Source organism: Molossus molossus, unplaced genomic scaffold, assembly GCF_014108415.1.
Source record: "Molossus molossus isolate mMolMol1 unplaced genomic scaffold, mMolMol1.p scaffold_m16_p_1, whole genome shotgun sequence".
NCBI lineage: Eukaryota > Metazoa > Chordata > Mammalia > Chiroptera > Molossidae > Molossus > Molossus molossus.
In genome coordinates this window covers 227,362,800-227,381,218 of record NW_023425344.1, presented here as the reverse complement: position 1 = coordinate 227,381,218, position 18,419 = coordinate 227,362,800, and the positions used below count along the sequence as shown (strand labels likewise).

The following is an 18,419-nucleotide window of genomic DNA, read 5'->3' as shown; positions in this document are numbered from 1 at the left end:
CATAGATGTTTCTCCTGCTCTATCTGAAGATACATGCAAACGTGTCTTTGGGTGAGGATAAAAATAAATAAATAGGAGAATATGTGTAGGTTACATGCAAATACTACACAATATTACACAAGGGACTAGCGCATCATGGATTTTGGTATGCGTGAGGAGGGTCCTGCAGCCAATCTCCCATGGATACGAGGGAGGATTGTATTATGATCACAGCAATAAGAAGGGGACTTGGAAACGTATGCTTGTTTCCACTTGCAGAACTAGCCGAGTCAGGGGCATCCCTCCTTATCCGCCCTTAATCACCAGCTCACCTGTGTGCACACGTGTGCACGCACACACATACCCCCTCTGGTGTGGGGCTAAGGAGGAGGATTTCAGTCTTGCAGGATAATTTCCCAGAAAAGGATTAGAAAAGGAAAATGGGTTGGGATAATTTCCCAGAAAAGGATTAGAAAAGGAAAATGGGTTGAATGCAAAGTCATCTGATGACCGTGGTTGTAAGGTTGGCTGCTTAGGACCCAGAAGGGTGTATGCGCGCATCTGTCTGTCTGTCTGTCTGTCTGCAGATGACATAGTGAAGACTGCTAAATGATTTCCAATGACAAAATGTGAAAACACATAGTTCCTTTGTTAGCCACATAGCTGTGGTTTTGTGTCCATGATTCATTGTGGAAGTGAGTAGCTGTGACAGGCATTTTGGGAGGTTTTTTTTTTCTTCTTCTTTTTTCTCCTAAAAAAAATATTTGTGAAAGGTCTAACATTCAAGGAAGTCCATTGCTTTTTGAAAAGAAAAATCCCCATGTCTTGCAAAACGAGGACTGCACATCTAAACCTCTGGAGCTTCCAGCTGGTCACCTACACTGCATTTTCCTCCCAGCCTCAGCCCCTGACTGCTGACCAACAGTCCACCCACAGGTGCACCCAGTGGAGGGTGAGGGAGCGCATCAAAGGCCTCTCCAGGGAATCTGATGCTGAGAGGAAGTAGGAGTGTCTTCTTGAGACCTCAGCCAAGCCACACTCTTGGGAGACAAGCGACTCCACATTTCTTTCTTTCTTTGGGATTCTTGGGTCAAGGTTAGAGCCCCTACAGCAGACAGTGGTGTGTGAGGGAGGAACTGTGAAATCTTTTATGTCTTATAGTTAAGACAATTCTGGGTTTGAATCTCAGCCCTACCGCTTGACAGCTCTGCTGCCTAGAGCAAGTGATTTAACCTCATGAGCCTCAGTTTTCTCATCTGTAAGATGGGGCAGGGGGGGGGGTGTTGTTGCTACCTTATAGAACTGTCAGAAGGATTTACTAATATATATAAATACGTCTGACACCTTTTAGATATTCTGTGAATGTACCATCTACTCTTATTTGTCCCTAGACTCTGGGGTTACCTGAGCCTTTTGTTCCCATCAGAAAAGCCGCAGGTAAATAGAAACTCTGAGTTTGCCCAGACTGCTTGAAGGTTTTCTGGCCCTGGCGAGGTTTCCTGTCACGGCCAAGGATGAGCATCAGGGTGGGGAATGTCATTTGCCAAAGGCAGATGGAGCTCCGGCCCTGAGACCCACACAGCACTTCCCTGCTGGTGGTGATCCCGGGCAGGGTAATCTGTGGGCTTTCGTTTTCTCTTCTGCAAAATGTGGGGCGAGGGGTAGGTTGATAGTTTCTATAGTAGAGAGTTGCTGCATTCATCAAGTGTGGATCATATGTAAAGGGCTTAACAGAAATGAGAAATGAAATGCCTGTAGCTGATGTCTGGTATATAATCAGTGGGTAACTTTGGGCTGCTACACTACTGAGTGAAGACTTCTCAGGTGGGGCCGCCATTCTCGTAGAAATCTCCTTTTGTTCACGGTCCTGGGGCAGAGTTTCAGCTCCTGGAAGAGCATGCTGGCTGCAGGCTGCCAGGACTTCGGCCAGCCCTGCGGAGTGTATCCTTGACCCAGGCCCCCTGCTGCCTTTGTCTACAATGGGCTTGTCCAGGCAAGTCCAGGAGTGGGGTAAACTCACTGAAGTCATAGGCCTGTGTTTGCTGTCCATTAATGCAGTCCTGTTAGGCTCTGTGTGTGTGTTTGTGTGTGTGTGTTTGTGTGTGTGTGGTGGGGGAGCATATCATGGAGGGTAGAGGGATCCCAAAAGCCATGAGCTGGGAACTCAAGGGTTCAGGAGGAGGTGGGCATCTCATGCCAGTTTGGAAGTGGTGAGATGCTCATATACCAAGCTCTCCCTGGCTTTGGGACATAGTCATAGCTCTATCCCCTCAGCCTAAAGGCCTCTCCTTCCTCCTCCTCCTCCTCCTCTGATCCCCTGGAACATTTGTCAGGTACCCATAGGCCTGACTTGTGTTTCCATTCCCGTCCAATGGCTGTACCTCTCCCACCACTTCCTTCTCACGTGCTTCTCTGTGACTCATCCAGTGATGAGGCTCACAGGGGCCTCTGGGCCTTGGGAGACTGAGGCAGCCCCTGCTTCAGGGCTGCTCTGAGGCAGGGATCAGGCCCCAGGCCAGGCCTCAGTGCCCCCCCCACCACATTCCCCCAGACATGCACAGTTCCTGCCCACCTCTGCCTCTTATTTACCTGCAAGGAAACAGGGGTGCTCTGTTCCCTCCTGAGCAGAGCAGGACGTGGTCTGGGCAGGAGACCCTCCCCCAGGGTTAGCCCCCTCCCCACCTGCTGGGAGCATCCCCTAGGATCTGTGTGCCGGAGCTCAGACCCCCCAGACCTGGGTGTGGCCGAAGAAAGAGCTAGATCTCAGAGCAGGGCGAAGTGACTCACAAGGGGCCGGGCGGGGCGGGTGGGGCCTCAGGCTGACCAGTGAGGCCGAGGGGGTTGGAGGAGTGGACACAGCAGGATCAGCACCAGGAGAGGTCTTGAGACACTTGGGGTGGTCAGCTCTGGGCCCTTTCAGGGGGACAGCAGGGATGCCACATCAGTGAGTCAGGCAGTAGGTGGGGCTGGGTTCCCTGGCACTGCCCACTGAGCTTCCACCCCACAGGTCTCTGAGAAGTCATCAGTCTGGAGCCCTGCCCGAGCAGGACTGTCTGTGGCTTCCTCTCTGGCACACAGGGACACAGATCCACGATTCCAGGGACGGGGAGCCCCTGCCTCTCCAGGAGCCACTGTGTTGCTGGTCAACTCTGGCTCTTTCGAAGTCTTTCCTCACACTGGGCTGAAACCTGCTCCCCTGTGACATGGTTCTGGGTCTGCCCTCAGGAAACCCAGTCTTTTTCTGCCACAGCCCTGCTGACATCAGATGGCAGATAGTGCAGTTTGGGGGCAGGACAGCAAGGTTAGGAGGGTGCTGCTTCCCCCAGGGCAGGGCAGGCAAGGAACCCACGCACCTGGGGTGTGAGCGAAGCTTTCCAGGGACAAAGAATGCCGTGAGGGGTCAAGGGAGCCTTCTAACCTGAGTTGCAGGCCAAGGCAGACTTTCAGGGTTCAGAGCCCATCTCCTCTGTTTTCCTTTTCTTTTTCTTTTTTTTTCCTATCTTCACCCGAGGACATTTTTTTTCATTCTTTGTTCAGATAGAGTGGGAGGGAGAGAGAGAGAGAGAGAGAGAGAGAGAGAAACATCAACGTGAAAGGGACACATTGAGTGGCTGCCACCCGCACGACCCAACCAGGGCCGGGGACAAACTGCAACCGAGGTACATGCCCTTAGCGGGAACCGAACCCGGGTCTCTCTGGACCGCAGGCCAACGCTCTAACACTGAGCCAAACCGTCCAGGGCCCATCTCCTTCGTTTCCTATATTGCACGGTCCGGTGCAGCAGCCCCCAGCCACACAGGGCTATTTAAATGTCATTTCACATAAAACAGCCGCTCAGGCACACCAGCGGCACTTCCACGGGCTCAGAAGCGCACGCGGCTAGTAGTTAGTGTACTAGATGACGGACTACGAGCATTTCATCGCCACAGAGAGTTCCACTGGAAGCACAAATCTAGGTGAATGACTTTGGACAAGGTCCTCAACCTCTGTTTTCTTTTATGAAATATGGGGTTAAAAATAGTCCCTAGCCCCTGTGGTGGTTGTGAAGATTAGATAACATAAGGCCACTATAACATATAATACACAGCACAGTCAGTGCTCATTATTATTGTCTGGGACAAGCGGGGCAGGGTTCAAGTCCTCCCCTCCCCACAGGGAACCCACCAAGCTGGTACCTCTGAAACCCAGAGGCTGGGGAGTGATAACCCCAGCCTGGGTCTCACCGGCCCAGTCCTCACGCTCTGCATTCCCTCCTTCCTCTGTCTGCCTCTGCAGGGTGGGTGCCCCCCAGCACCCCAAGCCCTTCTTGACTCTCTCTCCTCCTATATTTCTCAGTGTTTAGGTGTCAGAGCACCTGGAAGTCATAAGAAAGACCATAAACTATCAATGTAATTAATTCCATGATTAGAGCTGGGAACAGTTTTATTAGCAGAAACTATGACGATCGTCTGTATGTGCAACATAAAAAAGCCCGGCTACGGGCACACGAACAGAATAAGCTGTCAAGTGAAGTGCGGTGGCTGTTGCCACGTTTCCCCTTAATCTTCATTTACGGCTCATTCATCTGTTTCAGCGAGTGCTAGCAGACAAGTGGTAGCAAGCGCCAAAGGTGGGAGACGAATTGATGGGGGTGTAACTCAAAACTGAGACCAGTCCGTGCATAGACACATGTCTCCCTTGAAACTGGGACTTGTTAGCAGAGTTAACGCCTCAGTCCAACAGTAGAAGGAACTCTGAAGTGTGGTTTGTTCTGCACACTTTCCCTGAGTGATATCATCCCTTTTCTCTATAACCTCCACCTCTGCACTTGACTCCCCTCCACCAACTGCAGCCCCCGGCTCTCTCCCGAGTGCCTCCTCCTGGGTGTTTCCATCTGCTGATCCATTTTGAGGCACTCAACACTCATCACGTCCAAAACTGAACCATTTCTTGGATCTCTCACGATGGGATCTTGGCTCCTGGAACCCCCCTCTGCCCATTTGTCTAAGCCACAGCTGGGAACTCTCTCTGTCTTAAATATCCTTTGAATCCATGCCTCCTTCTGGGTCCCACCCTTGGTCCTTCGAGCCTAGACAGAGCTTCCAATCCTCCCTAATCTAGTCCATCCATCACCAGGTAATCTTTCACCAGAGTAATATTTACTTTAAAAGGCCTATTTTATCATATCATAGACCTTCTTAAAGACCACGAATACCTCAAAGCTAATATGTGGCTCCCACTGTACCCCCACACCTTTGCTGGAGTACTGGTCCCTTTGCCAAGCCTCCATTGGAGCAGAGATGGTAAGAAGGTCTTTACCATGCTTGGACTCAGTGCCTGGCATGTGGCAGGCACTGAGCAGGTGCTTCTTGAATGAGTGAAAGAGGATGGCTGCTCCAAAGTCTCCAGTGACTCCCCTTTACCCATTCAGCACAGCCTAGACCCCCTCCCCCATATTTCAGGCCCTCTACCATATGGACCAGACTTATTCTTCTTAACCCCTCAAAGCCTCAATGTCCTCATCTGTAAAACAGTGACTAAAGAAATGACAAAGGGCCCGGCCAGTGTGGCTTAGTGGATTGAGCGTCGTCCCATGGACTGAGAGGTCCCAGTTTGATTCCCGGTCAGGGCACATGGCCAGGTTTCAGGCTCAATCCCCAGTAGGGGGTTTGCAGGAGGCAGCCAATCGATGTTTCTTTCTCACATCAATGTTTCTATCTCTCTCTCCCTTCCACTCTCTAAAATATCAATAAAGACATGTTTAAGAAGAAATGACAAATGCTGGGGTGGCTTTAGGATGAACTTACCTGGTTTGTAACCTCACTTTTGTGCCTGGGAGTTCTGCAGCCTTCTGCAAGGCATAGAACCTCCCTACCCTGTTTACTTGACTATAAAATGGGGATAACGCGTAACTCTTAGGGGCATGGAGAGGCCCAGGTGAGATGGGGCATGCGGTGTGCAATGCTGGCGCCGACTCTGGCACCCAGGGAGCACTCATCACTGCAGCGCTGGGCACTCCCCACCCACCTACTTCCTGCTATTGTTACTTCCCAGGGCACCCTTCCAAGGTTGCTTTATGAATATGCACATAATTGTAACAGGTGTCCTTATTTTCTCTATTTTTACACAAAAGTTTACATGTCCTACACTGGGAGTGAGCAAACTTTTTCCATAAAAGGCCAGACAGTAAATATTTTAGGCTTTGAACAACATATGGTTTCTGCCACGACTCGGCTCTGCCATCACTGAGGACAAGCAGTCTTAGCGAGTGTGGCTATGTTCCAATTAACTTTATTTATGGAAACTTAAATATGATTTTCATATCGCTTTCTCATGAAATCTTCTTCTTTTGATTTCTTTCAACCATATAAAAATGTAAAAAAACTTGTTGTTTCACAGTCTATACAAAAACAGTGGGAGGGCCAGATGTAGGCTGTTTTTCACTTGTCAATGTTTGGTGGAGACCTTTCCCTAGGGGTGCAAAGGAGCTGCTTCTTTCTGTTTTGAGGGTGTATGACTCCACCCTGTGGATGTAACCTAGTCTGTTTGACCGATCCCCCACTGCAGGACACTCAAGTTGTTTCTATTCTTTGTTATTGCAAAAACAGTGCTGTTATAAATAATCTCCTCCATCCATTATTTTTGACATTTACAGGTGTCTTAGGTCAGAGTCCCCTAGAAATACAGCTGGGAAGTAGATTTGGGTGATGTATTAGGGGAGAGCTAAGGGATTGAGGGAAGCAGAATGGGAAGGTGGGAAGAGCCCAGCAAGAATTGGTCCTGGGGAAATCAAGCCAAGGCCTGATTGAGGGTGGAGCTTGCAGAGTTGTTCTACCTGGAGGCAAGGGGGTGGGGCTTTTGAACTTCTGGTTACGGTAGTGGGAGGGGCCTGTCAAGTGGCTGCCATCAGCCAAAGAGCAGGACTCAGAAGAAGCCAGTGGAGCCCTGGCCAGTTTGGCTCAGCGGTTGGAACATCGGCCTGCAGACCAGAGAGTCCCGGGTTCTGTTCCTGCTAGGGGCACATACCAAAAAAAAAAAAAGAAGCCAATGGAGGGTACACCCTCTGCAAAGGGGATCTGGGCTGGGTGGCAGCAGCACCCACCACAGCAGGTTTATCTGCAGCATAGTCTCAGAGGTGGAACTGGAGGGGCAAAACACAGACGCACTGTGGTATGGGTAGACATTGTCAAATTACTATCTCTAAGGACCATATCAGTTAACATCCCTACCAACAACATCTGGGAGTGCCTGTTTTGGCATAATTTCATCAAATATATCTATTATTAAACTTTTGGATTTTTACTAATCTGATGATTATAGAATGCTATCTCAGAGTAGTTTGCATTTACACATCTATTAGAATGAGAAAGGTTAAGCATATTATCACATGTTTAAGAAAAAATTGTATTTTTTCTTTCTGTGAAGTGTGGACATATTCCTTTGATGATTTTTCCTTTAGGGCTATTGGTTTTTTTTTGTTTGCTTGTTTTTGTTTTTGTAAGAGCTCTTTATATATTATGGAAACTGGTCTTTTTTCTGTATATAAGTTGCATATATTTTTTCTATTTTGTCATTTGTTTTGTTACTTTGTTTAGGTGGTTTTTGCCATGTAGAGAGTTTTGGTCATAGGGTTGTTTGGACAAGTAAATGATATATTATGTAAAAATACATAGCACAAGGCTCACTACCTGATAGGTACTGAAAATGATCTCCCTTCCTTCCTCTCTCCTCAATTCTGGGCTTTAGCTAACTGTGCTCATTATTCTTCAAACAAAATAGTATATGGAAGCTCATTTCTAAATGAGATTGGATGGAGCTGCCAGGTGAGGGTGAAGGTGAGTGGGGTGGAGGGCATGGAGCTCCTTACCCATTTGTTTTCCCATCACTGTTTGAAAACCTGAGTGTATTGGGCAGGGCGTAGGCACAACTCATTCAACTGAGTGGCATCATTATGGGGATGTACTGTCCAGGTAAGCCAGTGACTCCCCCAGTGATCTTCAGCTGGGCTTTAAGGGATTTGAACTCAGGAATCTGGGGGCCATTAGCACTGAGTTCCATTGAGAGAAACAGGTGACAACATGTTAAGTGAAAAATCAGAATCTGAACTGTATCTACAAGTGATGACAAAAGTTTAAGAACATATAGTTGAGGGAGATACAAAATGGCGGCAGAGTGAATGGAAACTACACAAACCGTCTCCCAGGACCAAACTGGAATTACAACTAAAATAAAGACAAGTCATCTGGAAAGACCAACTGAAGAGAAGGTGGAGAGAACCTTTATAACCAGGGACATAAAGAGGACCCCAAATTGAGACTGGTAGGAGCTACAGAGGTGCAAGAGGGCTGGCTAGGTGCTCACGAGCAGCAGCTGAGGGCTGTCTTAGTTATGAGCAGTTCCCTCTGAGAAGTCAGGAGTTAAAACCCTAAGCCAGTTCCCCAGCACAGAATGGCAGAACAGGGAAAGGCACCCACATAACACCTGGCTGAGAAAATCACCAGAATAGAGGTTTCGTCCAGCAGATAGAGGCACAGGGAACACTGGCACTTGAGTTATAGTTACAGCCATTCACCTTGGGCTCCAGCAGAGGAAGGGTGGACTGGACTGGAACTGTATGAGGAGAGCCAGGAACTTGTGGCACTGGGGAGAGAGCTGGGAAGGAGGCCATCAGAAGCTCTATGTTGAGTCATCGCCCCCCCTCCATCCTTCAGTAACCATCTATGTCAAGTAGCCCTGTCAGAGCAGCTTTAGCCCAGAGGAGAAGCAACTGCCCCTCCCTTGGGAATTTAACACCACTCACCCAGAGAAGTGCAACCTGAAGTTCATTAACAGCCAGAGGCTACCTGTCAGCCAGTTGGCAGAGACAAGATTCTGAAGGCTTTGAGCCTTGGGCCTGACTCTCAGTGTTGGATGTCATGGCTCTGGGGACTGAGCTGTGATGGCTGAGGCCTGGATCCCTGTGCTGAGCCAATAACCCACACTGTAGAAACCATTTTCTTCTTAAAGCAACTTTAACCCAGGGGAAAACAATTGCCTCACCTGCTGGAAATCCTCTTACCCTGCCCACCTGAGGAATTTTTCACTCAGTTTAGGATTTCAAATCGAGGCTCATTAAATAACTGAGACTAATTGTCAGTCTGAAGGCAAAAACTCTGGGATAATTGCATCTGTGCTTGGCCTGCTACTCTACCCAGGAAAGTAAAACTAGACATTGGTATTTAGTGTGGTCCCTTCCATACCCATCCAAACCCAGCAGAGGGAGCCACAATACGTGGAACACTGACACTCACAGGGAAAATTTGGCAGGCTCCAAACCCTGCTGAGATGGCCAAAATGGTGAAACAAAGAGACAAATCCCAAATGAAAGAACAAGAGAATCCTAAAGAAGAAGGGATAAATGAAATGAAGTTAAGCAAGTTATCAAAGGTAGAGTTCAGAGTAATGATTATGAGGAAGCTCAACAACATAAGTAAAGATATAGAAACAATGAAAATCAACCAACTGGAAATAGAAAACAACCAAGCAGAAATGAAGAATGACATAGCAGACATGAAGAACACATTGGAAGGAATAACTAGCAGACTAGAGGAAGCCGAGGATCAGATCAGTGAATTAGAATACAGGGTAGAAAAAAATCACCCAATCAGAGAACCAAAAATAAAAAACAATTTAAAAAAAACCAGGAAAGTTTGAGAGCTGTGGGACAATATGAAACTTATAACATTCGTGTAATAGGCGTTCCAGAAGAAGAAAAAAATGAGCAAGGGTTAGAGAATATATTTGAAGAAATAGTGGCACAAAACTTCCCTGACTTGGTGAAGGAAAAAGGCATACAAGTTCAGAAAGCACAGAGAGCCCCAAGTAAGAAGAATCCAAAGGGGCCTACACCAAGACACATTATAATCAAAATGCCAAAAAGTAAAGACAAAGAGAGAATCTTAAAGGCAACCAGAGAAAAGCAACAGGTTACCTACAAAGGAGCCCCCATAAGGCTATCAGCTGAATTCTCAACAGAAACACTACAGGCCAGAAGAGACTGGCATAAAGTATTTAAGGTAATGAAAAACAAGGATCTGAATCCAAGACTACTCTATCCAGCAAGGCTATCATTCAAAATAGAAGGTGAAATAAAGAGCTTCCCAGATTAAAAAAAAAAAAAAAAGACTAAGGGAATATATTAGCACCAAACCAGCACTGCAAGAAATGTTAAAAGGACTGCTGTAATAAGCAGAATAAATAGAGAGAGAAACATAACCATAATAAATAAAAATGGCAATAAATAAGTATATATCAACAATAACTTAAATGTAAATGGATTAAGTGCTTCAATCAAAAGACACAGAGTAGCTGAATGGATAAGAAACCATGACTCATATATATATTGTTTACAAGAGATCCATCTCACAACAGAAAACTCGTACAAGTTGAAAGTGAAGGGATGGAAAAAATTTTTCCAAGTAAATGGAAATGAAGAAAAGCTGGGGTGGCAATACTCATATCTGAGAAAATAGATTTTAAAATGAAGGCCATAAGAAAAGACAAAGAAGGCCACTACATAATATTGAAAGGATCTATCCAACAGGAGGATATAACCTTGGTAAACATATATGCACCCAGCATAGGAGCACCAAAATATATTTTAAAACTTCTGTAGGACTTCAAAGGAGAAATCAACAACAATACAATCCCAGGTGACTTCAACACCCCACTGACATCACTGGATAGATAATCTAGACAAAGAATTAACAAGGAAACAGAGACTCTAAATGATGCACTAGATCAAATGGATTTAATAGATATTTACAGAGAATTACACCCCAAAACTGCAGAATTCACAATCTTCTCAAGTGAACATGTCACATTCTCAAAGATAGATCACATGTTAGGACACAAACTAAGTCTCTACAAGTTCAAGAAGATTGAAATCATACTAACCATCTTCTCAGATCACAATGTCATGAAACTAGAAATGTATTACAATAAAAACACTCAAAAACATGAAAGCTAAACAGCATGTTATTAAATAATGAATCAGTTACCAAGGAGATTAAGGAAGAAATAAAAAACTTTCTGGAAATCAATGAAAATGAACACATAACAACACAAAATCTATGGGATACAGCAAAAGCAGTCCTGAGAGGGAAGTTCATAGCACTACAGGCCTACCTTAAGAAACAAGAAAAATTTCTAATAGACTATCTAACCCTACAACTTAAAGAACTAGAAAATAAACAAAAAGAAAAACCCAGAACAAGTAGAAGGAAAGAAATAATAAAGGTCAGAGAAGAAATAAACAACATAGAGACTTAAAAAAATTTCAAAAGATCAATGAAACAAAGAGTTGGTTCTTTGAAAAGATAAACATTATTGATGAACCATTACCCAGACTCACCAAGAAACAGAGAGAGGACCCAAATAAACAAAATCAGAAACAAAAGAGGAGCAGTAACAACCGACAACACAGAAATACAAAGGATTGTTTCAAAATACTGTGAACAATTATATGCCGACAAATTGGACAATCTAGGCAAAATGGCCAAATTTCTACAATCACACAGTCTTCCAAAACAGAACTAGGAAGAGATAGAGAACTTGAACAGATCAATAACAACTAATAACAACTAACAATTGAAGCTGTAATCAATAAACTCCCAGCAAACAAAAGCCCAGGCCTGGACAGCTTCAAAGGGGAGTTTTACCAAACATTCAAAGAAGGACTAACACTCATTCTTCTCAAACTATTCCAGAAAATTCAAGAAGAAGGAAGACTTCCAAACTCTTTTCATGAGGCCAGCATAATCCTAATTCCAAAACCAGATAAAGACACTACAAAGAAAAAAAACTACAGGCCAATATCCCTGATGAAATAGATGCCAAAATCCTTAATGAAATATTAGCAAATTGCATCCAGCAATACATTTAAAAAATTATTCACCATGACCAAGTGGGATTCATCCCAGAGGTGCAAGACTGGTACAATATTTGCAAATCAATAAATGTGATATACCACATAAACAAAATGAAAGAGGAAAACTATACGATCATTGCAATATATGCAGAAAAAGCATTTGACAAAATCTAGCACCCATTTCTGATAAAAACGCTCAGCAATGTGGGAATAGAGGGATCATATCTCAATATAATAAAGGCCATATATGAAAAACCTACAGCCAATGTCATACTCAATGGACAAAAACTAAAAGCATTTCCCTTAAGAACAGGTATAAGAGAGGGATGCCCATTTTTGCCACTCTTATTTAACATAATACTGGAAGCTTAGCCACAGAAATTAGACAAAAATAAATAATAAATAAATAAATAAATAAGATCCAAATTGGAAAGGAGGAAGTGAAACTGTCACTGTTTGCAGAAGACATTATATTGTACATAAAAAACCCTAAAGACTCCATAAAAAATCTACTAGATTTAACAAATGAATTTGGTAAAATAGCAGGATACAAAATTAACATCCGAAAATCGACAGCATTCTTATACACCAATAAAGAATACTCAGAAAGGGAAACTAAAAATCAATTTCATTTACCACTGCAACAACAAAAAAATAAAATACCTAGGAATAAACTTAACCAAGGAGGTAAAAGACCTGTTCTCAGAAAACTACAGGACATTGAAAAAAGAAATAGAAAAAAAATCAATATCATTAGAATGTCCATACTACCAAAACAATCCACAGATTCAATGCCATCCCTATTAAAGTACCAACAGCATATTTCACAGATAGAGAACAAATACGTCAAAAGTTTATATGGAACCATAAAAGACCCCAAATAGCCACAGCAATCTTCAAAAAGAAGAACAAAGTGGGAGGGATCACAATACCAGATATCAAGTTATACTACAAAGACATCATAATCAAAACAGCCTGGTACTGGCACAAGAACAGGCATTTAGATCAATGGAACAGAACAGAGAACCTGGATATCGACCCAAAACAGTATGCACAATTAATATTTGACAAAGGAGACAAGAGCATACGATGGAGAAAAGATAGTCTCTTCAATAAGTGGTGTTGGGAAAATTGGACAGCTACATGCAAGAAAATGAAACTAGACCACCAACTTACAACATACACAAGAATAAACTCAAAATGGACAAAAGACTTAAATGTAACCCATTAAACCATAAAAATCCTAGAAAAAAATGTAGGCAGAATAATCTCAGACATCATACATAGCAGAATTTTCTGACACATTGCCTAGGGCAAGAGAAACAAACAAAAAAATTTAATAAATGGGACTACATCAAACTAAAAGTCTTCGGCACAGCAAAAGAAACCAGCATCAAAATAAAAAGGGAACCCACTCTCTGGGAGAACATGTTTGCCAATGATACATCAGATAAGGGGTTAATATCCAAAATATATAGAGTGCTCATACAACTCAACAAATGGAAGACAAACAATCCAATTAAAAATGGGTAGAGGACCTGAATAGACACTTTCCCAAATAGGATATATAAATGGCCAGGAGACATATGAAAAAATGTGCAACATCTCTAATCATCAGAGAGATCAAAATTAAAATGACTATGAGATATCACCTCACACCTGCCAGAATGGCTGCCATCAACAAATCCTCAAACAACAAGTGCTGGCGAGGATGTGGAAAAAAGAGTAGTCTAGCTCATTGCTGGTGGGAATGCAGACTGGTGGAATCAGACTATGGAAAACAATATGGTGTTTCCTCAAAAAATTAAAATTGGAACTGCCATTCGACCCAGTGATCCCACTTCTTGGGATATATACTAAGAAGCCTGGAACACCAACCAGGAAGAATATATGCACCCCTGTGTTTATAGCAGCACTATTTACAATAGCTAAGATCTGGAAACAGCCCAAGTGTCCATCAGTAGATTAGTGCATAAAAAAGCTGTTGTACATGTACACAATGGAACACTATGCAGATATAAGAAAGCAATATCTCTTACCCTTTGAGACGACATGGAGGGACCTGGAGAATATTGTGCTAAGCGAAATAAGCCAGTCTGAGAAAGACAAATACCACATGATCTCACTTATTTATGGAACGTAATAAACAAAATAAGCTGTCGACCAAAAGAGAGCCAGAGTCAGGAAAGAGGGAACAGACTAAGAAACTTCAGAGGGATGGGGGGTGGGGGGTTGGAGGGGAGGGAAGAGATAAACCAAAGAACTTATATGCATATATGCACAACCAATGGACATAGACATTAGGTTGGGAAAAGCAGCAGTGGGGTGGGAGGGGAAGGAGGAGGTCAATGGGGAAAAAAGGGGGGACATCTGTAATATTTTTTTAAAAAAAGAACATATACTTGAGCAAAGGTTGAAAGGAAATATGCAAAATTTTTGCTCTGTTGAGGTAAGAGGTGATGAATTCATTTTTTTCTCCTTGAATATTGTAGTCATATTTTTGCAGTAAAATTAATGAAAGGGGTATTCTAGGCTCTGCCTCTGAACCAATCTATGGACGTACATATATTGGGCACCTATGCCACAGGTAGTGTTTGAAGGGTTGCATTAAGAAGTAGTAGAGGGCCTCGGCTGGGTGGCGCAGTCGGTTAGAGTGTCATCCTATACCCCAAAAGGTTGTGGGTTCAACTTCCAGTCAGGGCACATACCTAGGTTTCGGGTTCGATACCCTGCCAGGGCGCATATGGGCATACCAGGAAGCAACCAATTGATGTTTCTCTCTCACATCCATGTTTCTCTCTCTCTCTCTCTTTCCTTCTCCCTCTAAAAATCAATAAACATATCCTCAAGGGAGGATTAGAAAATAAAATTAAAGAAGTAGTAGAGGGTAAGTACAGGACTCGGTTTGGGGGCAGGGGCTGGTCCATAAGCATCTCAAAGACTCAGAATGTTAGAGCAGTCAAGGGTGGTGAGGCCCAGAGAGGCTAAGTGATTTGCCCAGAATACTCAGCCAAAGCCTGGCTATTCCACATAGGGTAGGTACTCCTACTGAACTAGCTGGTTGGCCTTAGCTCAGTCCCCTGCTTCAGGGCACCTTCATTTTCTTGGGGTTGGCAAGAAGGCAGCCAAATAGAGAGCACTCTTCTGGTGCAGGTGGGGTGGGCCTCCTGAACAGGGATTGCACAGAGACACTGCTCTTCGATGCAAACCCCTGTGCCATGGTTGTCTCCACAGGACCCTGAGTGAGCTCAGCCAGACCCGCCCCTCCCAGCAGCGTGTGGGGCTGTCCCGGACAGTCCGACTTTACCCGGCCACCGCAGCTAATGGCCAGCTGACTTCCAATGCCCTGCCCGTGGGGCCAGGCCTTGAGCGGAGGGATGGTGCCCAGCAGGCAGCATATCTGGACCACCTGTCATCCCCCTGGGGTAAGGATGCGCTGTCTCGGGGACCTAGAGGTGCAAGGCATCTAAATCTGATTTCCTTCGCTCCTCCACTCGCTGAAGGACTGAGTTGTCACCTGTCCCTCATGCTTTCAGCCAACCAACAAACAATTTTCCAGTGCCTTCTTTGTGTCAGGATCCAAGGGTCCCAAACCAACTGAATAGGACTTTGCCCCTTTGAGACATTTAGATTTTGATTGCTCTATTTCTGGCCCATCTGTCACCCATCCTGCCTTCCTTGTCTTCATGTCCAGCTTTGAACCTGACCTCCCTGGCCCCAGTCCTCCCAACTCATTCTTCCTGCAAAACTCAACCTCCTGCACCAACCCAACCAGTTGCTTCCTTAGCACCTATGGCTGGGCCTCTGCTTCTCAGAGGAGAGAACTGGTGGGTTCTCTCCTGTGGATTCTGCTTCCTTGTGGATTCTCACCTCCACACATGCTTGGTGGTCACCCAACAATTCTTCCCTGTGTGCCTGGATGCTCGCTCCCATTCCTCAGAACAGCTACTCCAACTCTTCCCACTTTCCCAGGTCCCATCCCTTTGACAGGCACACGCCTGCCTCCTCCCACGGACTCCTTCCTTCCTGCCCTTCTGCCCCTCCCCCATGAGCACGCTGCCCCCTTACCTCATCCCGTGCCCAAGCCTATTTCTTCTTTTTTTTCCATTTTAAAAATTGAGGTGAAATTCACATAACATTACATTTTAAAGTGTACACGTCAGTGGTTTTCAGTATATTCACAGTTTTGGGACAACTGCCACTATTATCTAATTCCAGAACACTGTCATCACTCCAGACAAACAAACAAAACACTTCAGAGCCATTAAACAGTCACTCCCGATTTGCCCCTCCCCCCAGCCCCTGGCTCCACAGATCTAGTTTCTGTGTCTAGAGATTTGCACATCCCGGACATTTCATATAAATGGAGTTATACAATATGTGGCCTTTTTGTCTGGCTCTTTCAGTTAGTATGTTTCCGAGGCTTATCCATGTGGTAGCATCTGTCAGTACTTTGTTCCTTTTTATGGTTGATGACTTCCTTTCTTGTCATCTTGAAAAAGGCAGTGTCCCTCTTGTCTAAGGCACATACACCTCCTTTCTTGATTGCTCTGGAAAGCCAAGCTCTCACTGGTCCTCCCCTCGCTCCTCCGTCCTCCGCTTCAACCTGTCCCTCCCTCGGCCCTTTCCTGGCAGATATACACTCACTCACAGCTCTCTCTCTCTCTCTCTCTCTCTCTCTCTCTCTCTCACACACACACACACACACACACACACACACACACACACACAGTTATTTCTCTACTTTTCTCTCTCTTCCTCTCTCTCTTCTCCCATTCCAGTCAACCTTCTTGAATGGGTGGCCACAGAGACTTTTCATACTTTCCCTCCTCAACCCCTCTGCCTTCCAGCTCCCCTCTCTGGGCTCCCCATACCAAATGAACACCCCTCCTTTGGATTTCTGCTGCTCCGACGCTTAAGCAACCTCAGCTCACAGTGCTGGGTGACTTTCCCACTGGTCACCCTGCCTCTCCTCCACCTCAGCTGGGAGGGCATTTGTCCCCCCATGTTTCCTCTTTTATCTGTTACTGGAATTTTTCAGTGACTTCCCACTATCAACCAAATAAAGCATCAATCCTTGCTCTGGCAACCAGCACCCACCCCCCTACCTGTCTCCAATGGGCTTTCGGGCTTTATCTTCCTCCATGTCTCTTAGAAAACTCCACTGCAGCAGGTCTGAACTACATTCTGTTCTCTGCCTTTCGGTTCAAAGCCCAGCGGCACCACTTGCAACCCGACCTTCTCCGAGCCTGTCTCCTTTCCTGTGAAATGGGAATATGAGGTCGAGTACTGGAATGTTGCCAGTATTTGACTATTCCAACCTACAAAAATGGCATCTTTAATGGTTTGACCTAAAATAGTACTCACTCAAGAGGGTTGAGAGTTAATGTGCATAAAGCATGGGCTTATTGGCTGCACATTGATGACCCTCAATAAATGCTGCTCTGAGAGCTTCTCAGAGGTGTTGCCCTGCCCCACTTATGGGACCTTGTATCCAGTGGGTACTTGGCAAATGCCCTTGGGATGCATTCACCCCTGCTCCCGTGGGCCTTTCTAACCAGCGTCTGGAGGTCACAGCTGTGCCTCTCAGCCCTGCCCCCTGGACCCAAGCCCTCTCTCTGCAGGGCTGAACCTCACGGAGAAAATCAAGAAGATCAAGATTGTCTTCACTCCTACCATCTGCAAGCAGACCTGTGCCCGTGGGCACTGTGCCAACAGCTGTGAGCGTGGCGACACCACCACCCTGTACAGCCAGGGTGGTCATGGGCATGACCCCAAGTCTGGCTTCCGCATCTGTGAGTCCCTTCCACCCTCAGACATCAGTTCCCGGCTGGCCCTGTCTCCCAGGTTATTGTGGGGTTCAGGAAAGGCATGAAAGGGCCCTTTGAAAAGGCAAGGGCTAGTTCTTATCTACCCTTCTTCACTCCCGGGCCTCCCGGAAAGTCCCTGCATTTCAGGCGATGTTGGGCTCCCCAAGCCAAGCAGATTTGGGACACTACTCCGCCCCCCCCCCCCCCGCTTCTCTGTTGCCACCCACTGGTGACATGGTGGGTGCTATATTCTTCCACTGCCGGTCACCTTGAGGTCAATGTTGTAGATTTCTGCCAGATCCCCTGCCTGAATGGAGGCCGCTGCATCGGCAGGGATGAGTGCTGGTGCCCCACCAACTCCACCGGGAAGTTCTGTCACTTGCCCACCCCAAGGCTGGACAGGGAGCTTGCACAGAGGGGCTCCCACCACAGGGCCTCTCTGGAGGGCCCCTTGAGGCAGTCTACCTTCACACTGCCACTCTCCAACCAGCTGGGTGAGTACAGGGCTGGAGAGGTGGGGCTGGGGTGCACTGGGTCACCCGGGCAGGTGGGTGCCAGCATTATGGTGGAGGGGACAACAAGCTGTCTCCAGGCCTTTCTTCAAAGTCAAAACTCCCTCCTTCTCCTCTGCCCTTGGGGCTCAGTTTTATTCCCTAAACCTCTCTTTGCCCTTCCACTGGAATTTAGCAATGTATTTGCCCTTACCCCATACCTGGTGCTATTCATGAGACAAAAGAATATAA

The 18,419-nt window shown here is 45.8% G+C and overlaps 1 protein-coding gene across 1 annotated transcript in view; it reads left to right on the top strand.

Moving 5' to 3' along the window:
* Nucleotides 1-18,419, top strand: part of LTBP2 (latent transforming growth factor beta binding protein 2) — a 101,006-nt gene that overhangs the window by 38,038 nt on the left and 44,549 nt on the right. Inside the window, exons 7-9 of the mRNA XM_036251259.1 lie at nucleotides 15,101-15,291; nucleotides 17,491-17,661; nucleotides 17,964-18,170. Coding sequence (XP_036107152.1) covers nucleotides 15,101-15,291; nucleotides 17,491-17,661; nucleotides 17,964-18,170 — 569 coding nt within the window. The remainder of the gene's footprint in view (nucleotides 1-15,100; nucleotides 15,292-17,490; nucleotides 17,662-17,963; nucleotides 18,171-18,419) is intronic.